General features: G+C 44.5%; 1 protein-coding gene across 2 annotated transcripts in view; it reads left to right on the top strand.

Annotated features, from left to right (window-relative positions):
- The window catches only part of RIPK2 (receptor interacting serine/threonine kinase 2), a 67,456-nt gene that overhangs the window by 6,862 nt on the left and 33,929 nt on the right, over positions 1-26,665 (top strand). For both annotated transcript variants that reach the window (XM_033934543.1, XM_033934544.1), the window contains exons 2-4: positions 5,214-5,367; positions 10,272-10,427; positions 22,537-22,694. In XM_033934543.1, the coding sequence (XP_033790434.1) occupies positions 5,214-5,367; positions 10,272-10,427; positions 22,537-22,694 (468 nt within the window). The remainder of the gene's footprint in view (positions 1-5,213; positions 5,368-10,271; positions 10,428-22,536; positions 22,695-26,665) is intronic.

The following is a 26,665-nucleotide window of genomic DNA, read 5'->3' as shown; positions in this document are numbered from 1 at the left end:
AGCCTAAGTTTGGGGGACTGTTCCAGGAATAGAGTGGGGTTGTACAAGAAGGAAAAATTAGGTTCTTACCACCCTTAAGCAAGCTATTAGGTGTGATCCTAGATAGTAGATGCTCATTCGAAGCACAAATTAGTTCAGTAATTCAAAAATGGTTTTTCAAACTTGATACGTTCCTTCTCGTCTATCCTAGAATCAAAATTTCTTAATATACTTATTCATTCTTTGGTTATTTCCACTTTAGACTACTGCAATTCTCTTTATTATGGAATCACACAAAAAGAGATGACAAATTATTCAAAATAGTGCTATCAAAATTATCTTTCAGGCTAAGAAATTTGACCATGTAACCCCTCTGCTAAAAAAAAGGCCCATTGGTTACCCATCTCTCATAGAATTACATACTAAATTCTTTCTCTCGCTTTCAGACGACCAACAAACTGGAATCTCTATGGGTTAAAATACCAGGTAGGAAAGGGCATGAAATAAAGATGGGCTTATACTATCGTCCACCCGGGCAAACCAGAGATATTGATAAAGAAATGGATGCCGAGATGAAGTGAGAATGCAAAAGAGGTTACACGGTTGTTATGGGAGACTTTAACTACCCCGGGATAGACTGGAGTCTTGGAAGCTCAAGATGCGCCAGGGAGACAGAATTCCTGGAGGCTATACAAGATTGCTTCATGGAGCAGCTTGTTAGAGAACCAACGAGAGGAAATGCAACTTTGGATCTAATCCTAAATGGGCTAATGGGACCTGCAAAGGAAGTGGAAGTAGTGGGACAGTTGGGAAATAGCGATCATAATATGATCAAGTTCAAGGTTGAAGTAGGAATACCAAACGGAAAGAGAACCATAGCGACAACTTTCAACTTCAGGAAAGGAAACTATGAAGCAATGAGGGAAATGGTAAGGAAGAAAATTAGGAACACTTCCAAGAAATGGCAAACGGTAGAACATGCCTGGTCTTTTTTCAAGGACACGGTGAGTGAGGCGCAAAATCTGTACATCCCCAGATTCAGAAAGGGATGCAAAAAGAGTCGAACAAAAGACCCGGTATGGATGACTAAAATAGTGAAGGAAGCGATAGCCAATAAGAAAAATTCATTCAGGAAATGGAAGAAGGACAAAACTGAGGAGAACTGGAAAGAGCATAGGAAGTATCAAAAAGAATGTCACAGTGTGGTTCGAAAAGCCAAAAGAGAGTACGAAGAGAGGCTAGCCAGGGAGGCACAAAATTTCAAACCATTCTTCAGATATGTTAAAGGGAAACAGCCAGCTAGGGAGGAGGTGGGACCGCTGGACGAAGGAGACAGGAAGGGAGCGGTGAAGGAGGAGAAAGAAGTCGCGGAAAGACTTAACATGTTCTTTTCGTCTGTATTTACAAACGAAGACACAACCAACATACCGGAACCTGAGCAAATCTTCAATGGAAATCAAGCAGAAAAATTAACATCCATGGAAGTGAGCCTTGATGATGTACACAGGCAGATAGAAAAACTTAAAACTGACAAATCCCCTGGTCCGGATGGAATCCATCCAAGGGTTTTGAAAGAATTAAAGGAGGAGATAGCTGAACTACTGCAGCAAATTTGCAACCTATCCTTGAAAACAGGCATGATCCCGGAGGATTGGAAGATAGCCAACGTCACGCCCATCTTTAAAAAGGAATCAAGAGGTGACCCGGGAAACTACAGACCGGTGAGTCTGACCTCGGTTCCGGGGAAAATGGCGGAAGCACTGATAAAAGAAAACATCGATGAACATTTGGATGGAAACGAACTTCTGAAAACAAGCCAACATGGTTTCTGCAGGGGGAGATTGTGCCTAACTAACTTATTGCACTTCTTCGAAGGAATTAACAAAAGGATGGACAGGGGAGACCCCATAGACATCATATACCTTGATTTCCAAAAAGCCTTTGACAAGGTGCCTCACGAACGTCTACTCCGGAAACTGAAGAATCATGGGGTGGATGGAGACGTACATAGATGGATCAGAAACTGGTTGGCAGGTAGGAAACAGAGGGTAGGAGTGAAGGGCCACTACTCGGACTGGATGAGGGTCACGAGTGGTGTTCCACAGGGCTCGGTGCTCGGGCCGCTGCTATTTAATATATTCATAAATGATCTAGAAAAAGGGACGAAGTGTGAGATAATAAAATTTGCGGACGATACAAAAATATTTAGTGGAGCTGGAACTAAAGAGGAATGCGAAGAATTGCAAAGGGACTTGAACAAACTGGGGGAATGGGCGGCGAGATGGCAGATGAAGTTCAATGTTGAGAAATGTAAAGTATTGCATGTGGGAAGCAGAAACCCAAGGTACAACTATACGATGGGAGGGATGTTATTGAATGAGAGTACCCAAGAAAGGGACTTGGGGGTAATGGTGGACATGACAATGAAGCCGACAGCACAGTGCGCAGCAGCCGCTAAGAAAGCAAATAGAATGCTAGGTATAATCAAGAAGGGTATTACAACCAGGACAAAAGAAGTTATCCTGCCGTTGTATCGGGCGATGGTGCACCCGCATCTGGAATACTGCGTCCAATATTGGTCGCCGTACCTTAAGAAGGATATGGCGTTACTCGAGAGGGTTCAGAGGAGAGCGACACGTCTGATAAAAGGGATGGAAAACCTTTCATACGCTGAGAGATTGGAGAAACTGGGTCTCTTTTCCCTGGAGAAGAGGAGACTTAGAGGGGATATGATAGAGACTTATAAGATCATGAAGGGCATAGAGAGAGTAGAGAGGGACAGATTCTTCAAACTTTCTAAAAATAAAAGAACAAGAGGGCACTCGGAAAAGTTGAAAGGGGACAGATTCAAAACGAATGCTAGGAAGTTCTTCTTTACCCAACGAGTGGTGGACTACTGGAATGCGCTTCCAGAGGGCGTAATAGGGCAGAGTACAGTACTGGGGTTTAAGAAAGGATTGGACAATTTCCTGCTGGAAAAGGGGATAGAAGGGTATAAATAGAGGATTACTGCACAGGCCCTGGACCTGTTGTGCCGCCGCGTGAGCGGACCTCTGGGCATGATGGACCTCAGGTCTGACCCAGGAGAGGCATTGCTTATGTTCTTATGTTCAGTGTTTTGATTCCATACGAAACTTCACGCTCGCATAGATCATCTCAACAACACCTTCTTTCATTTCCATCTGTTCATCAATTATTTTATAACTCAACACGTAAAACCATTTACTTTGTAGTTGCACCCTTATTATGGAACTTTATCCCAATAACTCTAAGGCAGACTAATTCTAATAATTTCAAATCTAACCTTAAAACCTTTCTCTTTAGGAATGCGTTTGAGATTTAGATAAAAGGGTTCATTTATGTCTTTTTTCCATTACCATATTATTCTGTCCATTACCTCCTTATTTTATTTTGAAAACTAGCTGATGCCCCGGCGTTGCACGGGTATTTAATTATAGCAATAACACTGTAAATGGAATCAAATAAAGATACTTTATAGTGGTGAATGAAATTATTTTTTAACAGCTTTATAAAAAGTACAATATTCAAATTATAATGTGAAATATTTGACAAAATGAATACAATACAACTAACACAAAACTTGATTATAAACAACATTTTTAGTTTCACCTCCAGGAGCAAGAACATATAAATTCTTGGGTGAACCCACCCTTGAGCAAGCAACATAGAGTTGTCCATGGGAAAAACAGGGGGATCTTAAATCCACTCCACAGTATGTAATAGTCTGTCCCTGTGATTTGTTGATTGTGATAGAGAATGCAAGTCTCACTGGAATTTGCAATCTCTTAAACTGAAAAGGAAGATCTGTTGGAATAAGTGGCATCCAAAAGTTCCAGTATTGATTAAAACAACTCAATATGTGGAAACTCAGGTTGAAAAGAAACTCCATGCAGTTGTTTCCCGGTTCAGAATGGAACCTGTGTTCCTAGTTCAGGATATGTGAGTACTCATATAATGTAATAACATTATGAACTGGGGTGCATGAAGGAAACAGTTACAAACACAGTTAGAACATACAAACTCTATATGTATGGTGTCCATGGTAGAATAGAAATGATGTCCCTAGTGGTTATAGTGTCATAGAAAGTGTTTTATACTTGGAATAACGGTGAGAATGGCAGCTTTTTACATCCTTTCCATTGACATGAATGGGTGAAATCTGATTTTCTGTTTGTAGCTCCGCCCACGTGTGCAGGTGGGCCGCGAGACCCCCAGAACATATCACCCCAGGTAGTGAGGGATCTGCATACCAAGTTGCGTTCAAATCGGTCAAGCCGTTTTTGCATGATCGCGGCACATACACACACACACACATACATACATACATACATACATACACACATACATACCTCCGATTTTATATATATAGATTGTAACCCCCTCCCATTTCCCTTTTGTGCATGTATCGTCAATTGAATTATTGTATCTATGTCCTTTCCCCTTTTTTAATTTCTTTTTAGTTTTTAAAATTTTGCGCTATGTAAACCGCTTTGTCATTTAAAGCAGTATAATAAGATATAATAAACTTGAAACTTGCCCCGTCTTTTACTAAGGTGCGCTAACCAATTAGCTCATGCTAATCGAATTAGCGCACGATAAATGCCTACGTGTCCATAGACTAACATGCATGCGTTAGCGTTTAGCATGCGCTAATTCGATTAGCCCACCTTAGTAAAAGAGGGCCTTGGTGTAGACACCTATCTTGACGTGGGAAGTGCCTACCGAGTAAGGAGCTTACTGGCAAATTAATTTTTTAAATAATTTTGTACTTAGTTTTTATAAGTGCTTTCAATTATCAGCATCAATTAAACCAATTAAAAAATTTAAGTTAGGCGCCTAGATTGGCTAAGCAGCAGGGCTGTGGAGTCGGTAGATAAATCATTTGACTCCGACTCCTCAGTTTCTGGTACCCACGACTCCAACTCCAGGTACCCAAAATTGTCTCCAACTCCTCGACTCCAACTCCTCAGCCCTGCTAGGCAGGCTTACCTAGGCACTTAACTGTAGGTATCTTTTATAGGATCAGGACCTTAGTGTACACAGATTTCCAAGTTTCCAATGAAAACCTGAGTGCTTCCCTCGGTACTCCGTTTTTTTGCTACCTTTGGTTCACACTAGTAAAATGGACCCTTAATTTGTTTTCTTTACTATGTATAACACATACGTTCAATTGTCTCTATAGTAAAGGAATCTTTCTTTTGCTTTTCTTGTAGTGAAAGATACAGCATTTTGAAAGAAGCTGAAATTTTGCATAAAGCCAGGTTTAATTATATTCTACCAATTCTGGGAATGTGCAATGAACCTGAATTCTTGGGAATTGTGACCGAATACATGACTAATGGGTCATTAGACCAGCTTTTGCAAGAGGTATGTATACAGTTGAATCAGGCATTCATAATGTGATACTGGTCATAGCATGAGTATTTCCAGTTCATTACTAGAAAACCACACAATGAAGCGGATATTACAGATATTAGAAGTATTTCATAATTGATTGCAGTGGATGAAAACACAGACTCTCAAACAGTGCATTGAAAAAGAGAGGCATAGAAATCAAAAATTGTAGTATGATTCTGTATATAACCACCACCCGTTGTAGAATAAGAACACAGACACACTGATTTTTGAACAGTGACTGTGACATAGAGGCTTATTTTCAAAGCACTTAGACTCACAAAATACCTGGTACTTTGTATGCCTGCTTTGAAAATAAACCCCTAGGCTGTTGAAAAACATGGAGGGAAAAGTACTGTCCTCTTGGAATTAGTAGACGCAATATGGAATAACTACGGCAGAAAGATATACACAGACTTCAAAATACACAGAATACTGCTATTTGGTTAATACATAATCTCGGTAAATTTGACCACATCATTGGCTTTCTGTTGGGAGAGTGTGGCGCAGTGGTTAAAGCTACAGCCTCCGCATCCTGAGGTTGTGGGTTCAATCCCACGCTGCTCCTTGTGACCCTGGGTAAGTCACTTAATCCCCCCCCATTGCCCCAGGTACATTAGATAGATTGTGAGCCTGCCGGGACAGACAGGGAAAACTCCTTGAGTACCTGAATAAATCTATGCTCCCCTGGGAGAACGGTATAGAAAATTGAATAAATAAAGCATCATATCATATATAAAATGCTCTTAATAACCTTCAAGGTACTAATCACAGACGAGCCTCCTTATCTTTTATGTCTCCTGAGTCCATATACATCAGTTAGAACTTTAAGATCAGCAAATAAAAAAATTTCTCACTGTTCCATCTTATTGGGAATTAGTTTATGAGCACGTCGGAGAAGCTATATTTTCAGTTAATGCCTCAAAGCTATGGAATTCTTTATCACTATCTCTTTGGTCATTAACTTCGGTTGATAGGTTTAAATCTGATTTGAAAACTTTTCTCTTTTCTGATTCATATTAAACCTGGAGTAACTGACTATGCCGATGGTATTATGCAAAATACAAAATATCCCATTTGTGTTTTTCCCTTTATCTTTTCTTTCTAAATTTGTAGTTTTTCCTTTCTTTCCCAGTTGCATGTGTATGTGTTATTTGTTTTTATTAATGAATATATGTTTTTTGATTGTAAGCCGCCCAGATGGTATTTCCCTTGGTACGAGAAAGCAAAATTGTAATAAACTTGAAGTTTGAGAAACAAGATCATGTGTCAGCCCAAAAGCTGCTCTCTCTTTAGACAGGGCATGGTTGAGATATGTAGATTAGAAGTCATCATAGATCTGCTTTAATGTCTTTATCCAAACTCTCTCTGTTCCTCTTTTGTTTTTGTTGTTGCTGCTGCTGTTGTTGTTATTCTTGTTGCTTTTTGCCTTTTTTTGTTTGTTTGTTTTTTAAACATGCGTGATTTCAACACTCATTTTTTTGTTCCACTAAGGCCTCCTTTTACAAAACTGCGATAGCAGTTTCAAGCGCGGGGAGCCGCGCTGAATGGCCCGTGCTGCTCCCGACGCTCATTGAGTTCCTATAAGAAGAGTTTCTAAATGGGAGGGATCTATAAAAATATACCTATTGTTACCATAATTGATTAGGCATTTACAGGGACATTTCCTTCAAATAAAACAAATGCACCTATATTCAGATGTTGAATGCAGAATTGGGTAACTCTTTAGTGTTTCTGTGAGCAATGAACTGGCAGGAAATTCAGTTCCTGGCTTTTCTTAAAAACATGCCACATAGTGCAACTAAAACCTACACACCTCTGTGGCAACTCAGAATATACAGTGGTTCCCATGACAGGCAAATTTAATCTGAAAACATTCTAGTATAGCAATGGTTATCTGTCCATCAGATATCATGGTTCAGCATCAAAACAGTGGCTGATGGCAGCAAACAGGTTCTCCAGGGAATTCAGAAAGACAGTTGTTTTAGAACAGGGGCTCTTAATATTTTTTGTTTCATATACCTCTTTAATAGATCAATGAAACCTTCAAACCCCTTTCTTAACCCTTTCAGGACCATAAGGATCGTAGGCCAATTTTTGTGGTTTTGACGACATTTTTATGGTAAAAAGGGCTTGCAGATGCCAAAAAATTGATTTTTTTTGTGAAATATCATTATTTTTTTTTTAAAAAATCAAACTTCTGGCTTATGGACAGTGTGGCAAGTGAATCTTCTCGTCAATCTGGCAACGACGCTAATGAATGAATGTCGGAACCAGTTTGTTTACATAAAGGCAGTATCCTATGGAATCCGTACATATCAAATTTAGAACTGTAGACTATCCCAATCAAAATTTATAGGATTTTAAAGTTATGGGACAAATATGTCCCTTGGTCCTGAAAGGGTTAAACTATGGGCTCCTTTTACTAAGGTGTGCTAAGCATTTTAGCACGTGCTAACCGCTAACGCATGCATGTTAGTCTATGGATGCGTTAGCGTTTAGCTCGCGTTAAAACGCATAGCGCATACACATACCCTGAGTCCATATACATCAGTTAGAACTTTAAGATCAGCAAATAAAAATATTTCTCACTGTTCCATCTTATTGGGAATTAGTTTATGAGCACGTCGGAGAAGCTATATTTTCAGTTAATGCCTCAAAGCTATGGAATTCTTTATCACTATCTCTTTGGTCATACTCAGGGTATGTGTCCTCTAGTGACTATTGACAGCTTTATAGGTCACTGGTAGCTGCTAACTGCAAACGTGTCACTAAAATTACTCTAGTATACAGTTTACTACTAAAGAAGTTGCTCTTAAAAGCTACAGTACAGGTACAAGATCCTTTATCCGAAATCCTTGGAACCAGGCATATTTCGGATTTTGGAATTTTTCTGTTTTCAGAATGGTTATGTGAAGTCAAAAAAGACAATAAAATTGCCACCAAACTTTTTTTTAATTTCAAAATAAGGCAAACATTAAACATGTCAAGCACTTCAAACACAAACATACCTGCATTGATTCTTTCGGGGTCTTTGGGAAAGTGGGTTTCTTCAGGAGAAGAATGCTTCAGGAAGGGATAAATGCTCATTCAGCCCACGGCAGTCAGTATTTAAACAAATGTTGAATATGGACCAGATAGTTAGCATCACATTGGTATTGTTAATTATTTTCATTGCCATTAAAAGTTTTGCATAAATCATGATAGCTAACTGCTGTTCTATTCTTCAGTCTTATAACATCACTTCTCCCCTTGAAAAGGTCTCCAAGTGGTTCAGAAAAGAACCAAAACCAAAAGAAATTGTTTCTTTTCTTTTAAGTTTCAATTTTTAGGGATAACTGGTGTATACTCTTTAAACTCTTTCTAAATACAAAATTTAAGAGCTAATAAACCTGTCTCAGAAAGAGCATTCCACAATCTACAACTGCCTCAAAGATTGCTCAGGTAGCTATTAATCTACAGCTCTGATTTGAATGCAGATTTATAAAATCATGTCTAGGAGAAAGGAGCCCATTTAAGCATGTTCTGCATTCTTAATACCTAAAACCAAGTACAGTGGTACCTTGGATTACGAGCATAATCCGTTCCAGGAGCATGCTTGTAATCCAAAATGCTCGTATATCAAAGCAAGTTTCCCCATAGGAAGTAAGGGAAACTTGCTTTGATATGTTCCCGCCCCCACCTCCCCCCCCCCCCCCGAGGCCAGCAGCACTCTTCCCCCCCACGAGAACCGGTATTGCTCCCCCGAAGGCCCCCCCCGCAAACCGGCACCCTCCCCCCCCCCGCGATCCGGCACCCCCCCCCCCCCCCCCGCTGCGACCTGAGATTCCCAACCCACCCGAACCCTCTTCTTACTTCCAGTGTAGCTTCCGCATCGGCACCGGCACCAGCATGTCCTGTGCGTTGGTGTCGGTGCCCGAAAATCTGCTTCCTGTGCTGGGCCTTGAGCATGCGCACATGCTCAAGGCCCAGCACAGGAAGCAGATTTTCGGGCACCGGCACCAACGCACAGGACATGCTAGTGCCGATGCGGAGGCTACACTGGAAGTAAGAAGAGGGTTCGGGTGGGTTGGGGGATCTCAGGTTGCGGTGGGGGGGTGCCCGATGGCAGCGGGGGGAGGGTGCCGGTTCACGGGGGGGGGACACTCGTATAGCGAGGCAAGCTCGGTTTACGAGGCACCAAGTTTGCGAATGTTTTTCTCGTTTTGCAAAACACTTGCAAACCGGTGCACTCCTAAACCGAGGTACCACTGTATCTCCTTATAAAACAACCTCATTCTGTCAATGTGAGGGAAATAATAGATATATTGTGTGGGAGGGTATGGTTGAATCATTACGTGAAACCCTATGTATGTATTAGAGGCTACGTGAAGGAAGGAAGTTATTGTTTGTTTATTGGTTATGTATTTATACAGCTGTAGCCACATGTGCATCTGAGGCTGTACAAGGGAGGAAGTGTGGGTATCGGGCTGAATCAGTGAGGAAGTCCGTTTGTATCTGTGACTATGTTTTGGTAGTGTACATGAAAAATAATATAAAACTGTAGTAAAACAGAAAATTTAAGGTGCTGAATATTGGGGGGGGGGGGAGGGGGATTCATGCCTGAGACCTACTGGAGGTGAGGCATGCTCACATCTTGAATGAAGAGATTTTTTTTGTAAACATGTCAGTGAACAGCCTGGAGAATGTTAACATAATATCACATCTATGATGTGGCCCTTTCTCCTGCTCACTTTAATCTTTTTTTTTTTTTTATTTTAACTATTGATTGTTTTCTCTAATGACAGTTAACTATGTATTCTGGTTATTGTCCACTTAAAGTCAAAAAGCTCTTGGGTAGCCCTAGTGATTTAAGTTTTGATTTTGCTTTGCTGTAGAAGAATGACTATCCTGACGTCGCTTGGTCCTTGAGGTTTCGCATTCTGTATGAAATTGCTCTGGGCGTGAACTTTCTGCATAATATGAATCCTCCACTATTGCACCATGATCTGAAAACTCAAAATATCTTACTGGATAGTGAGTATCATGTGAAGGTAAGATTCTATTTATAGAAATGCTTTTGCATACGTAAAAATTAGCTACAGAAAATGCAAAACATTTCAACTAGCAGGCTCTGTTCATTTAGTGATGTTCTTGAATTGATCTAGGCTTTCTGTGCTACTGTAGAGTCTCCGAACAGATACCATCTCGAAGTGTGCAATTGTTCATGGTTGCTGGCCAGATATTTTCTTATTCTGTTTCCTGCACCGTGTTACGCAGTGTTGTTATGCAATAATTATCAGGAGATTCTGTGTCTGCACCTACTGATACACCAATATGCATTACAGTTTCTGAAAAATCATGCTACAGCAGTGCTTCCCATATTTTATCTAGCATGATCTCATTTTAACCCTTGAAAATTCACATGATCCAAGATGACCAGCACAAAGTAGCAGGTCTCCATTCCCCCTCTTCCTCCTCCATCCACCCTCCCACCCACCCAGCCAATGCAGAAAAGCAGCAACAGATGCAGCAGCAGTAGTCAATGCCTGCTGAAAGGCTTGGTCTTCAGCATAAGGTAGAAAGCAGAAAAGGTAGAAAACTGTGAAATATATGGTCAGTGTGCTGGTTGGAGAGCAGAGATGCTGAGAAAGTTCACATGGTCTTAGATTCTCCTGCTTGATACACTTGTAGAAGACTTAAAAAAGCTGGGGCTATTCTTAAAAAAGCTGGGGCTATTCTCCCTTGAGAAGCGGAGACTTAGAGGAGACATGATAGAAACCTTCAAGATCCTGAAAGGCATAGAAAAAGTGGACAGGGACAGATTTTTCAGATTATGGGGAAGCACAAGTACAAGGGGGCACTCAGAGAAATTGAAAGGAGACAGGTTTAGAACAAACGCTAGGAAGTACTTTTTCACCCAAAGGGTGGTGGATATGTGGAATGCACTTCCAGAAGCTGTGATAGGCCAGAACAAGTTACATGGCTTCAAAGAAGGTTTGGATAGGTTCCTAGAGAACAAGGGAATTGAGGGGTACAGATAAGAATTAAGGATAGGGATAGGAGTAGAGATAGATTATAAAAATAGTCAAGGACCACTGCTCAGGCAATGGGCCTGATGGGCCGCCGCGGGAGCGGACCGCTGGGCGAGATGGATCTCTGGTCTGACTCAGCGGAGGCAACTTCTTATGTTCTTATGGCCCATGAAACAAATAACTTCCATCCTCACAACAGACACAGTCCCCCCCATAAAAATTTTCAGCCCAGTCAGCATTTTTTTAAGCGCTGATCGTCGCCAGCTAAATTATGCACTGATATTCAAAAACTCCTATATGGTACCTATGCCCCTCCCAAAGCATCCCAGGATGCATTGAGCAGGGACTGGGTGCTGCCATTTTGACGAGGGGCCCAGAGGTAGCGAGGAGTCACTGTTAGTACTGAGCATTGGTCAGTAATTCTGACCCAGGGCTGGAGCCGGTGGTTTCCAGCACTGTTTCTTGTACCACGGGAGTTCTTTGCATCTTCCACACAGACAGTAGAATGATATAGGCCAGGGGTAGGGAACTCCGGTCCTCGAGAGCCGTATTCCAGTCGGGTTTTCAGGATTTCCCCAATGAATATGCATGATATCTATTTGCATGCACTGCTTTCAATGCATATTCATTAGGGAAATCCTGAAAACCTGACTGGAATACGGCTCTCGAGGACTGGAGTTCCCTACCCCTGATATAGGCCATAGATGCCAAAGCCTGACCAAATTTTTGTCCAACACAGCATCATCAACTAGGAAGCTTGAGTGGGCAGGAGCCGAGGCTCCTTCAACCAAAAGGTGGTGTTCTTCAGCTCCCTGTGTAAGATAGGGGTATTAATGGTGTGAACATTATCCCAGGACAAGCAGGCAGCATATTCTTAACACATGGGTGACGTCACCGACGGAGCCCTCGGTACGGACCTTTTTAACTAGAAGTTTCTAGTTGGCCGCACCGCGCGTGCGCGAGTGCCTTCCCGCCCGACGGAGGAGTGCGTGGTCCCCAGTTTCTTCGTTTCCGCGGAGCGAAGAAGACGCGTGTATTTTTTCAACGGCCGTTGAAATCACTTTTTGCCTTCCCGCTCGCGCTTTTTTTCTAAATTTTTCTTCCTCTACCTTCGGGTTTTCTTTTTCTTTGAATTGCAAAAAAAAAAAAAAAAAAAACTTTGATTTTTTCCTATTACTTTCGTTTTTGCCCCGGCGGGGCCTGTTGCCATTATACAGGCCTCGGACTTCGATTTTGCGGAGGCTATCTTCCCCTTCATGCCCCCGCAGGTCGGTTTTAAGAAGTGCCAGCGGTGTGCACGCCCGATCTCCGTTTCTGACCCACACAATTGGTGTTTGCAGTGCCTGGGTCCGGAGCATCGGGCGGACTCCTGCACCCGCTGTGCCACTTTGCAAAAACGAACTCTTAAAAACCGAAGAATCCAGCAAACCCTTCTCTTCGGCACCGAGTCGGCGATGGATTCATCTCCTTCAACGGCGGTACCGCAAAAATCGGCACCGTCAAGCTCGACACCGACCGACCCCGCATCGGCGCCACTGGCGCCAGGTAAGCCGGCTAAGAAGCCTTCCTCTTCCCTCGAGCGCCCTCCTGCTACGGTGGCGACACCGTCCCTACCGGCATCGCACCGGTCCCGTAAACGCTCCGCCCCGATATCGGTGAGTACCTCGTCATCGGCCTCCTCATCGCCGGGGCGTGGAGCGGCATCCAAGGAACCGAAGAAAAAGAAAGCGGTTCCGATGCCACCCCTAGATGACCGTATCTCGGCCATTCTACAAACTCAGCTTCAGGAGCAGTTGAAGAAACAACTTGAACAACTGCTACCCTCTATCCTGGCACCGCTCCTTCCGGTACCAGACCGGCCCGAGCCCCGCACCGAGCCCCCGGTGTCCACTCCTTCGGTACCGGTGAACACCTCGATGCCGATCCTTTCGGCCCAACAACTTCATGATGATCCAGTGGTTCATTCTCAACCCACAGTGGATCCTCCTCGGCACCAGGCAGCCCGGCACTCTTCTCGGGACCGAGAACAACGCCGATCGTCCTCCCCTGGTACCGTTTCGGTGCGCTCTGGTAAATCTTTGTCCAAGACTCGCCACACCGCGCCCTCCACCCCGGTGTCCCGACATGCACCAGAGGTCAGGGACCCTGATTTATGGGAGGAGACTCCTCTCGGTACCGAGGAGGATCCCTCCTCATCTGATGAGGAACCATCGGCACCTGATGCCACCTCTAAACCTGAACAGTCCTCTTTTTCTAAATTTCTGAGGGAAATGTCTGCTGCTCTGTCCCTTCCCCTGGAATCTGACTCCAAAAAGTCCCAAGCCTTTTTAGAAGCCTTAGACTTTGAGCAACCTCCTAAGGAGTTCCTCAAGCTTCCCGTACATGACATCCTACGGGAGACTTTCTACAAAAACTTGGAAAATCCCCTCACGGTACCGGGAGCTCCCCGTAAACTGGACAACCTTTACCGTGTCATCCCTATTCCTGGATTCGACAAATCTCAATTGCCCCATGAGTCCCTTCTGGTGGAATCCACCTTAAAAAAGACTCAGGGCTCCAGTGTCTATGCCTCTACCCCTCCTGGCAGAGAAGGTAAGACCATGGACAAGTTTGGCAAGAGGCTTTACCAAAATGCCATGCTTGCCAACAGGGCAAACAACTATTCCTTCCATTTTTCCTTCTATCTCAAACACTTGGTCCAACAGCTGTCTGCCCTCCAGAAGTACCTACCTGAGCGCAAGGTCCCGCTATTCCAACAGCACATCTCTGGCCTTCTCCAAATGCGCAAGTATATGGTCCGCTCGATATACGACTCCTTCGAGCTCACCTCTCGGGCCTCTGCCATGGCTGTAGCCATGCGTCGCTTGGCCTGGCTCAGAGTCTCCGACCTGGACATCAACCACCAGGACCGTCTGGCCAACGCCCCCTGTCTCGGGGATGAGCTTTTTGGAGAGTCACTGGATTCCACCACCCAGAAACTCTCTGCCCATGAGACCAGGTGGGACACCCTGATCAAGCCGAAAAAGAAGGCTCCGCCTACCCGACCTTATCGGCCACAAACATCTTATCAACGGAGGTTCTCAGCCAGGCCACTCAATCCGCCTCCCCAGCAATCTAGGCGGCCCCGTCAACAACAACATCACGCTCAGGCTCGGTCTCAGGCCTCTCAGCCCTCTAAGCCTCCTCAGCCTACTAAACAAACTCAGCCCTTTTGACTCTTCTCTCCAGGGCATAGCCAGTCATCCACCCTTGCTACCTCTTCCACAACCCATCGGAGGTCGTCTCACCATTTTCTCCAGCCGTTGGGAATTCATTACATCGGACCAGTGGGTCCTCAACATCATCCGCCACGGCTACTCTCTCAACTTCCAGACTCTACCTCCGGACAACCTTCCCGTAGAGTCTGCTTCAAACTCATCTCAAACCCCCCTCCTCCTGAGGGAGGTTCAATCCCTCCTCCTTCTCAATGCCATCGAAGAAGTACCTCCAGATCAAAGGGGGCAGGGATTCTACTCCCGCTACTTCCTGGTACCCAAAAAGACGGGAGACCTCCGTCCCATTCTCGATCTCAGGGACCTCAACAAGTGTCTGGTCAAGGAGAAGTTCAGAATGCTCTCCCTTGCCACGCTCTACCCTCTTCTTTCTCAACACGACTGGCTATGTTCCCTGGACCTCAAAGAGGCCTACACTCACATCTCCATCAATCAAACTTCTCGCCGCTACCTGCGGTTCCAGGTGTTGCACCATCACTATCAGTACAAGGTGCTACCGTTCGGCCTCGCTTCCTCACCCAGGGTCTTCACCAAGTGCCTTATAGTGGTAGCGGCCTTCCTCAGGTCTCACAACCTCCAGGTGTTCCCCTATTTGGACGATTGGTTGGTAAAAGCACCTACATCTCAACTTGTGCTACAGGCTACTCATCACACCATCTCTCTCCTCCACCTCCTGGGGTTCGAGATCAACTACCCCAAGTCGCATCTGCTTCCCACCCAGCGACTTCAATTCATTGGAGCAGTTCTGGACACCACACTAATGAGGGCTTTTCTCCCCTCCGATCGTCAGCGGACCCTGCTCCACCTCTGTCGTCAGGTGCTCATGCATCCCTCCATTCCTGCCCGACAGATGATGGTCCTCCTGGGTCACATGGCCTCGACGGTGCATGTCCTTCCTCTGGCACGTCTCCACCTTCGCACACCTCAGTGGACTCTCGCCAACCAGTGGTCTCAGACTACGGATCTTCTTTCTCATCCCATCTCTGTGACATCATCTCTTCAGCAATCTCTCCAATGGTGGTTGAACTCCTCAAATCTTTCCAGGGGTCTACTTTTTCATCTACCCCCTCACTCTATGATCATCACCACGGATGCGTCCCCCTATGCGTGGGGAGCTCACCTAGGAGATCTGCGCACCCAGGGACTTTGGACCCCACAGGAGCGTCGTCATCACATCAATTTCCTGGAACTCAGAGCCATGTTCTACGCCCTCAAGGCGTTCCAGCATCTCCTCTGCCCTCAAGTCCTCCTCCTCTGCACGGACAATCAAGTCGCCATGTACTACATAAACAAGCAAGGCGGCACCGGATCTCGCCCCCTCTGTTTGGAGGCTCTGCGCATCTGGACCTGGGCCACGGACCGCAATCTCTTTCTCAGGGCGGTCTATATCCAGGGCGAACAGAACTCTCTGGCCGACAATCTCAGTCGCATCCTTCAACCCCACGAGTGGACGTTGGACCCCCCGACTCTGCTCTCCGTCTTTGCTCGATGGGGCACTCCGCAGGTGGACCTCTTTGCAGCTCCTCACAATCATCAGCTGCCCCTATTCTGCTCCAGACTCTTCTCTCCTCACCGTCTGGCCCCGGATGCATTCCTGCTCGATTGGAGGGATCGGTTCCTGTATGCCTTCCCTCCACTTCCTCTGATGTTGCGGACTTTGTCCAAACTCCGCAAGGACAACGCCACCATGATTCTCATCGCACCTCGGTGGCCTCGCCAACACTGGTTCTCCCTCCTGCTTCAACTCAGCTCCAGGGAGCCCATTCCTCTTCCTGTCTTTCCTACTCTACTTACGCAACAGCATCAGTCTCTGCTACATCCCAATCTGTCTTCGCTCCACCTGACAGCTTGGTTTCTCTCGGGCTGACCTCTCCGGAGAACCTATCTCAACCGGTCCGCCTCATTTTGGACGCGTCCAGGAAACCGGCCACTCTCCAATGTTACCATCAGAAGTGGACCAGATTTTCCTCCTGGTGTCTCCGCCATCGTCAGGAACCCACCTCCTTAGCGGTGGAAACTGTCTTGGAATATTTGCTCTCTCTGTCCAACGCTGGCCTCAAAACTACCTCCATCAGAGTCCACCTCAGCGCCATCACTGCGTTCCATGAGCCTGTTTTCGGAAAACCTCTCACGGCTCATCCTCTGGTTTCCAGATTCATGAGAGGCCTCTTCAACATCAAACCGCCTCTCAAGCCTCCTCCTGTCGTCTGGGACCTGAATGTGGTTCTCTCAGCTCTTATGAAACCTCCGTTTGAGCCTCTTGCCACAACTTCTCTCAGACTTCTAACCTGGAAGGTGCTTTTCCTAATTGCCATCACCTCTGCCAGGAGGGTTAGCGAACTGCATGCACTGGTTGCCGACCCTCCTTTCACTGTTTTTCACCATGACAAGGTTGTTCTGCGTACCCACCCTAAATTCCTTCCCAAGGTGGTCTCAGCTTTTCACCTCAACCAGTCCATTGTGCTGCCCGTCTTCTTCCCTAAGCCTCACTCGCATCCTGGGGAACAGGCGTTGCACACGCTGGATTGTAAGCGTGCCCTTGCTTACTATCTTGATCGTACCAGAGCTCACCGAACAGCCCCTCAGCTCTTTTTGTCTTTCGACCCCAACTGTTTGGGTCGTCCTGTCTCCAAACGGACACTTTCAAATTGGCTTGCTGCCTGTATTGCTTTCTGCTACGCTCGGGCCGGTCTCTCCCTGGAAGGAACTGTCACGGCCCACAGAGTCAGAGCTATGGCTGCTTCTGTAGCTTTCCTCCGCTCCACGCCCATCGAGGAAATCTGCAAGGCGGCCACTTGGTCCTCAGTTCACACGTTCACTACTCACTACTGTCTGGATGCGTTCTCCAGACGGGATGGACACTTCGGCCAATCTGTGTTACAAAATTTATTTTCCTAATGGCCAACCATCCCACCTCCCTCTTTGTTAGCTTGGAGGTCACCCATGTGTTAAGAATATGCTGCCTGCTTGTCCTGGGATAAAGCACAGTTACTTACCGTAACAGGTGTTATCCAGGGACAGCAGGCAGATATTCTTACGTCCCACCCACCTCCCCGGGTTGGCTTCTTAGCTGGCTTATACTAACTGGGGACCACGCACTCCTCCGTCGGGCGGGAAGGCACTCGCGCACGCGCGGTGCGGCCAACTAGAAACTTCTAGTTAAAAAGGTCCGTACCGAGGGCTCCGTCGGTGACGTCACCCATGTGTTAAGAATATCTGCCTGCTGTCCCTGGATAACACCTGTTACGGTAAGTAACTGTGCTTTAGGAGCATTGGTTAGAATAGGATAAGAGAGATGGTGTACTTGTTGCAAATAATATTCTACTTTCCAGAATTTACCATATCATTTAATGTCATGAAATATAGTACCCTTATTGTATGGAAAAGCTTTAGGGCATATTTAAAATAAAGTAAGGCTGCTAAAATGTTTTGCTATTTTACTAATGATCATCCAAACGTTTTTTTGACTGCTATTTCTGGGTAGATCTAATCCAGGGGTGTCCAATTTTTTGGCTTCCCTGGGCCGCATTGGCTGAAAAATTTTTTTCTGGGGCTGCACTAACACTAGCTGCTGATAAGCCAAAAAAGGTTGAGCAGATCCCAAGTTTGCAATCACTAACATAGAAGATGTACGTATCTAATAATAAACCTTCATTAAAGGGACACTGGAGAGGAACCCAAAAAAGCAGTAATACTTGCCCTGACTGAGTGATCCTCCACGTACACCGCTGACAGTGGGAGCAGCCACAGGCTTCCACATCCCCACTCTGATGAGCAGGGATGCACGCTCCTGGTTCTCCCATTCACTTCTATTACAGCTACGGTAAACCTCTTCAGAGTTGAGCCTCATCAGAGCGGGGATGCTGAATCAGTCAGTGCTACTCTGTCAGTAGCACACGTGGAGGATCGTTTAACCAGGGTAAATATTACTGTTTTTTTGGGCCTCCCACTTTGAGCTTAGGCTCCCCCAAGCCTCACCAACTGATAGCCACCTCCTCCCCCTCCAACTTCCTAAGTTCTGCAGCTGGCAGCAATATTGCAGAGCTGCTGCCTTCCCTCCTCCCTACCCCCCCCCCCTCTTTGGCTTTCATGCATGCATGAAAGCAGGGGCAGCTTGAGGATATTACCATTGGCTGCAAAGCTTGGAGATTTTGAGTTGCCAAACTGGAGGAAGATGTCTTTAGGTGACAGGGATTGGGAATCCCCACTAGCTCAAGTATTTATAAATTGCACTCAGACAGGGAGAAACTTTGGTGCCCATCCACTAATTTGGGGCTCCAGTCTCTCCCCCAATCAGCTGTATATGACTAAGCCACTGAATACAAAAATAATTGTGATGCACATATCCCAAAGCTAACATATTCCAGTTAATAAATCCAAAATGAAACCATTTTTTCTACCTTCTCTGGATGTTTTGTTTTTCCATCATCTTGGTCCCAGTTTTTCTTTCTGCTTTTTCTCTATCTTCAGATAATTCTCTTTCCAGTGTCTGCTGTCCATTTTTTTTCTCCTCTTCTCTCATTCCATTTACTTCTTATGCCTGTCGCCAATGTATTGATTTTTCCCTTTCAGCTTTCTTAACTTTTTCTTTTCTGCCTCTGTCTACTCAAATCTTGCCTTCTTTCTCACCCTTCTTTTTAAATGTTCAGCTATCTCTCAATTCTCCATCTTCTCTCAGTCTCTAGCTCTCCCATTTTCCATCTCATTCCTTTCCCAGCCTCTTAGCCCCTTCTATCTACTCCCCATTACCACATTTCTACCATTGTACTCACTGCTCTCTCACTCATCTTGTCATCTCCATTTTGACCTCATCCACATGGCTCATCACTTTCAGAATCCCCCTTCCTCTCTCCACTGGTCAGGCTATAACTCCCTGTCCCTTTCTTTCCATCCCCTAGCATCATCTTATCCCAGCTCTCTTCCCTCCTGCCCTTCCATGGTTCCATCTCTCCTTCTCTATCTCCATGGTCCAACATTGTGCTCCCGCTCTTTTCTGTTTTTCTTCTTCTGCTTGATGCTGAACAATGAAATGGAGAAAAAAAAATGAGAGATGCTGCATCTCTCTGCCTTCCATCCACAAGCCTAACATTTCTCCCTCCCTCCCATCCCAGATCCAACTTCTCTCCCTTTCTCTTCCCAACTGCCCCATCCCATCTATCCCCCTACCTGCCTGCCTCCCTTCCCCAGGTCCACCATTTCTTTCTTTCTCTTCTCAACTGTTCTCCCTTCAAGTATCTCTTTCCCTCTTCCTCCACACCACACCAGGTCCAACTTCTCTCCCTTCAGACCAATGCCCACCAACTCTCTCTCTCTTTGTCCTCTGTTTCTGGCCCCATAAGTTCTCCCCCCAGGCCCAATCTGGCACTTCTTTTAATACCCCCCCACCAAAAAAAACCCATCCAGGAGGCTTCCTCTGCCCAGCATATTCTCCCCCCCTGTCTCTCTGCGCCCAAGCATCTCTACCTCACTCCTCTCCCACCACCATGTCCAATAATTCTCTCTCTGTCTCCGTCCCTTCTCTCTCTGCCCAACAGTTCTCCTCTTTTTTTTATCTCCCCCAATTGTACCATCTCTTTCCCTCTCTCAGACACCTAATTCTCTCTTTCTATTATCTCCCTCATCTCTGCATCTCGTTCCTTCATTCCCTCCATTCTTCCATCTTATGGCTCATGCTCCCCTCTATCTTTCCCTTCATTCTGTGTCCTAAGTTCATGTCCCTCCCTCCTTCCTTCCATCATTTTTCCTAAGTTTGTGCTCCCTCCCTCTCAAGTCTCATGCCCTTCTCCCTCCCTCCCTTCTGTGCCCCGGGTGTTTACCTTCAGGCCGGCTCCCTCCTCACTGCTAATCATTTTTTACTGAAAGCCCCGTAGGCAGCGCCTCCCTCCTCACTGCTAATCATTTTTTGCTGAAAGCCGCAGGCAGCGCCTCTCTCTCAAGTCCCAACACATCCTTCTCCCTCCCTCCTTTCTGTGCTGCGGGTGTTTACTGTCTTGTCTGCTCCCTCCATCTTCCTGCAGCATTAGCTCAAGCCGCGGGCAGCGGCTTCCACGCACCTCCTACGGCTAATCTGGAAGCGTTCCCTCTTACATCGCGACGTCACAGGGAACACTTCCGGGTCAGCCGCAAGAGGCACATAGGATCCGCTGCTCGTGGCTTTGAGCAAATGCTGCAGCAAGATGGAGTAGGGAGCCGGCAAGACGGTAAACACCCGGGGACGGCAGATGAAATCACTGCATCACCCTCAAGCGTGAGCGGGGCCGCACAAAATACTTCACGGGGCTGTGCTTTGGACACCCCTGGTCTAGACCATATATAAGAACCAACTATCTATACTATATTTATTTATTTTAAAAATTTCTTACATGCTTAAACCTAAGCGGTTTATAAAATACAATCATAAATATGGCATGGTAACTACACAGTCAGACAGTACATTTCCCAAATTCACTTACAACGTCATTACACAGTTAATGAATGCCTCCATAAACAAGGTTGTTGTTGAGTATCTTCTTGGCTGTATATATGATAGAGTTTTAAAATAAATATTGCCAGTGCACCCTATTAAATGGTTTTTCAGTGTGCAGACCCACCCCCATAGCAGGAAGGTTCAATATTTTGCTAGACACCATAGTCAATAACACTTTCTGGACGTTAACTACTGAATGCCAGCCGTTAAGAAAAATGTCTTGTCAGCGAAGCAATGGAAGGGTCAAAGGGCTATGCTTAGGGCATCAGTTGGCCTTAATCTGTCCCTGTAATAGAGCTGTGCACTGGAATGGGGACAATGGGATATTCATGAGGATGGGGAGAAAAAAAAAACCTGTATTATTATGGGGATGGGATGGATTGAAGTGAACGGGAATGGAAGGGGTTGGGGACTAAATTATGTCAATACACACCCTGTCTTTGTGGTAGGCAAAATCAAAACTCAATATCAAAAATCTTTCACCTGTAATAGAACCTCAGTGTGCATAAACATGTCTGTCGGCAAACTACAAGAAAAAAGAACTTGTAAATATTTGGATTTAGTTTTACAACCTTTTGTGGTTCAGATCAAATCATATTTGAAAGATAGTAAGTACTCATTTGTTACAAAAACTTTCCAGAATGGATTGTGATGAATTTTCCATATTTTTAGTGACTTTGGATGTAATCGTATAGCGCCCCTCGATGATTCCCCCCTAAGTAGAGTTAATTGGTGCCACTTGGCACCACTTAGTTACACATGTAGCTGACCTTTATCGGTATTGTATAAAATATGCACACAAAATCCATACTGCACAATGTCAAGGGGGGCATGGAGAGGTCTGGGGCACCCCCTGGAATTAGAATAATGTGGTTGCAGACTTAGGGCTCCTTTTACTAAGCTGCGCTAGTGGTTTTAGCGCACGCGCTAGACGCTAACGCCAGCATTGAGCTGGTGTTAGTTCTTGGCACGTAGCGCGGGGTTAGCACGCAGCAATGCAGCACACGCTAAAAACGCTAGTGCACCTTAGTAAAAGGAGCCCTTAGGCTAGTTTTCTACAGTGGCAGTTCTGTGAGGAACTATTGTAACAGAATTGACACGTAGCGCCCAAATGTTTGGCACCTAATTTTTGGTGACCCTTCTTAAATTTACTCCTTTATGTGCTATACGCATAAAAATCCTTTATAGATTATCTTCTAAGGGGGAAAATTTATCACTAGTTTAATACAGTGTGACTCTAGTTTTACAGAACTATAGTTTTTCCTCTGTAAATATTTGCATAGTTGGTAGAACAAAATTTGACCAAAGTTTTGATAACCATCCTGTCCTTCCTGATCTGTTTTTGAGGTACCTTCCACTGAGAGAGTGAATAATTTTGCATCTTTCTTAGATTGCTGACTTTGGACTATCAAAATGGCGCATGTTATCGGTGTCAAAATCATTTGGTGAGAAACCTCCTCCGGGCGGAGGAACTATTATTTACATGCCTCCTGAAAACTATGAGCCCAATAGGAACGCACGCGCCAGTATAAAGCATGATATATACAGGTAAGTAGTACCTTTTCTGATTTAAACCAAGTGAGCCACAGCTTCAGTTTTATCCTCCTTCAAAGAAATACCTGATTCTCTAAGGTTTTTCTTCCATTTTGTATCTGTGGGTAAGACGTTAATAAACCATGGCTCAAAAGAAGCACGCAAGTATTAACAGCTAAAAGTTGTCCCTCAGGCAAAGAACTGAGTCGTTCCAACTTAAATTTTTTTTTCACTTACAAAAAGATTTTACATGAAAGTAATTTTTGTATTGAATAAATTTCTGAATGTCAAATTCATTTAAGTACATGATGATAAAAATGATTTAATCCTCAATCTTTAGATATATATTGTGACCGGGCGCGGCCAACCTGTGCTGAGCAAGTGGCCTTACTCAGTGCACACAAAACCTCAGCCGCGCAGTTACATGAGGTCCTTTTGGTAGCTTGGTATTGGAATAATTTTAAAAAAACAGATCCAATGACTGAGGTGCAATTTCAAGGTATAATTTGTTGATCAAAATAAAGAAACAAACTTTCAAACAGGTTAAAATTTGATCTCATCGTTTAATCTATTACTTCAAAGTTGAAATGTAATTCTTGTTTTCATTTGGATGTAATCCGCCTTGAACCGCAAGGTAATGGCGGAATAGAAATCACCAATGTAATGTACTGCAGTGAAATGTAATGTTTCTTCAGGTTTGTATCATCTGGTATATCATTGCAGCATTCAAAACACAAACAATTCTCAGTTCCAAACCCATTATTTCAAAAGAGAAAAAAAAACTTGCCCTAACTGTAAAGTTTTCTTCAAACAAAAATTTCAACCTTCTCTTAATCACAGTCCAGATTTTATCCCAGCTCTCTTTAACAGGAAAAGATTCGCTTATTTCCATTCCTTCTATAATGGGCAACTCTGTTTCTCTATCTCCATATTATAAGCAAGGTCCTCATCAGCCATCAGGGCTCCTTTTACAAAGGTGCATTAGGGCCTTAATGCACAGAATAGTGCGTGCTAAAATGCCACGCACGCTAGCCGCTACTGCCTCCTCTTGAGCAGGCAGTAGTTTTTCGGCTAGCGCACACTAATCCGGTGCGTGCGCTAAAAACACTAGCGCACCTTTGTAAAAGGAGCCCTCAGTGTCTTGCCCAAACACAGATTCACCATTCTCTGTGGCTTCTATCTCACCAACCTCTGCCTGGGCTGGTAGCCAGGAGATAGACTGTGACTTCCTGATTCTCTGGGCTCGCAATCTGTGGCTAGCAACTTGCTGACTGGCTCTGACTTGCTGGGTTGGGAGTAGGTGTGTACTCTGAGGCTAGCCCTGGAACTGCTTCTGGAGCTGGCTCCCCTGCTTTGAAAAAACTACTCCCTTTTCTTTCACTGCAGGAAGTTGATTAGTCCTCCCTGCAGGTGTGTTAGGGTAACTTGCTCTCAGAAAGCTTTTTACCTGGCTTAAACCAATTTGAGCCTGATTGGGAGTGGCTTGTATTCCAGCCCTGCTCTTTCCTTTCCCTGGCTCTATGTCTGCTGGAAGATGTAGTCTCTCCATCTGTTTTCCTATAACTGGCTTAGGTAAAGCTAAACCAGACCTGCCTGCTTTAGGCAGGGCTTTAGAAGGTTTCATTGCTGGAAGGCTTGGCTTGTAAGTATTCCTAGGGGCTGCTTTGGGACTCTCCTTAGCAGGTTTAGGAATACTTTCAAAGGTTTTAACCCCATTTCCCTTTTCTGGCAAGGCTTCCTCGCTAGGAACAAGGACAGCCCTGTGACAATATCTGTTTATATATTTACTTACAAAGGGTTGATACCCAGTATCTGTATACTGTATATTTTGTATTTGTTCTGCTGTCTTCCCTTTCTTATAGTTTACCTCGTTTCATTCTGTCTTTTATTAAGGATTTTCTCTGCAGTAATCAGGTTTGGTTAGGGTTGCTTCTATGTAGTGTGACTGCTCTGCAGAGTGCATCAGTCCAGCTTAAGCTCCTGAGTGTTTCTTGCTGAAAGCATATGATCTTGCTTGTGTTTTCTCAACAGAAATAATAACGGCTATCCTCTTAAACCAGCCATTATGACCATATTTCAGCATTGTTAGGGTTAGCTTAGCAATAGTAGGCATTAAAAAAAACCTCACAAATATTTTTTTAACCGCTGACAGCTGCGGGCAGAATTAGCCCCAGATTTTAAATGCTGGGCCATATCCAGACACTGGCGCTGAATCTCGGGGGCTGATTTAATTGGGCGGACCGCTGAAGCTTTTGTGGTTCCTGGCTGATAATTCAACCAGGGTCTGCATAAGATAGTTATGTGAGCCCCTGCTGAACATTAATCAGAACCTACATTTAAAAAAAATTACATTTCCCTGTGATCGCCCCTTCCCCCGTCCCTCCATCCCAGTCTGACAAAGCAAGATCTCTCACAGGTCTGTTCTCCCTCCCATCCCCGCCTCTGTTTCAGAATAGGTCCCTTCTGCCCAAGCCTACCTGAAGTCCCTGGCAGTTCAGTAGGGCTATTGGGACAGGAGCAAACCTGAGCTGTTTTGATTAAATGGCTGCTGCGACCTCTCAAAGCAGCCTTGTGGTGCTACCAAACTTGACAATTTTTTTTCGTTAGTACCAGCTGATATTCATTCCCAGATTCCACATAGCCTCCTGGACAAATGGCTTTTGAGCTGTCCTAATTTTATCCTCTTAGCTATGTTGGTCCCAGCATAACTGTCAGCTCATCACCTGTACCGCCCCTGGCCTACCCACATGTTTTTTTGAGCTGGTCAGAGCCAATATTCAGCAGCACTGCCCAATTAAGCATTTATATTTTTAAAACTTGATATACTACTTGATTTTACAAGTCCAAGCGGTCTACAGATACAAATGATAAAGAAAAGAACTCCATAAAAAAAAAATAGGACAAACCTATAATAATATAATACATATTCATACAAGAGATAGATTCAAAGAAAATAGACTAATAAACAATATTAAAAATTGTGATATCCACAAGACCCAGCATCGTGGCCCACTATTCACAGGATTCATTAAACATGTTTTGCCTGAGGGGAATTTACCTCAAAGGCTTCTTGGAAAATAAAGTAAGACACTGGTCACAAGAGTACCACAGGATTCTGCACTATTTGCTATCCTGTTTAGTTTATGTTTGCGTCCACTTTGTAAACTATTGAAGCAATGTGGTGTGTCTTATAGGATATACGCGGATGATATCCAATTTTTTTCCTCTGTATGTATATTTTGTAATTCGCCTTGGATAAAGGTGGACTAGAAATGATGATAAACTAAACTGATGAAAATAAACTAGCGGCCTCTTTTACAAAGCCGCGCTAGCAGCTGCCCTGCGCTAATGGCCCCAAAGCCCATAGAGATTTAAAGGGCTTCGGGGCCATTGCCATGCGGTTTTGTAAAAGAGGCCGTAAATATTTAACATAGTCTTGAAGGTTTTATAATTGATCTTCAGGCACAGATTATGTGGAAGCTGGTTCCAGAGTTTTGGAGACGCTGATTATCATTGATTGGGCAGCCTCAAGTCAATTTAAGCAGGCAGGAGTCTCTCCTGCCCACTTAAATCACTAAGAATATATCAGCCATACAGAATATTATATACTTTCATCTGTTTGATTTATTCATTTATTTACTAAGATCTATTCTGTTTAATTGCAGTAATTTGAGATTGTTCTGAAAGAACAAAGTTGTATTAGGCACTCCTATTTTTCTATCTGAACCTTGGTTTCTGTTGAATGACATTGCATTGCTTTTGAACACGGAAGTCTGAAACTTGGGTAGCTTGATTTTTGGAGCTTAGTTAAACCTGACTCATAAATTGCAAAATTATAAGGAAGTCTTTTTGTCAATCTCCTGTCATTAAGAAACTGAAGGCGTGGCTTGGAAAGATCATCTTGCTTCAATGATACTTGCTTTTGTAACTGCATGCTTGGACTTCTGCAGCACTTTGGGGTTCATTTCAAAGCACTTAGATACAGA

The sequence above is a fragment of the Geotrypetes seraphini genome, chromosome 2 (genome assembly GCF_902459505.1).
Source record: "Geotrypetes seraphini chromosome 2, aGeoSer1.1, whole genome shotgun sequence".
NCBI classification, from domain to species: Eukaryota; Metazoa; Chordata; class Amphibia; order Gymnophiona; family Dermophiidae; genus Geotrypetes; species Geotrypetes seraphini.
This window is presented reverse-complemented; position numbering and strand designations above follow the sequence as displayed.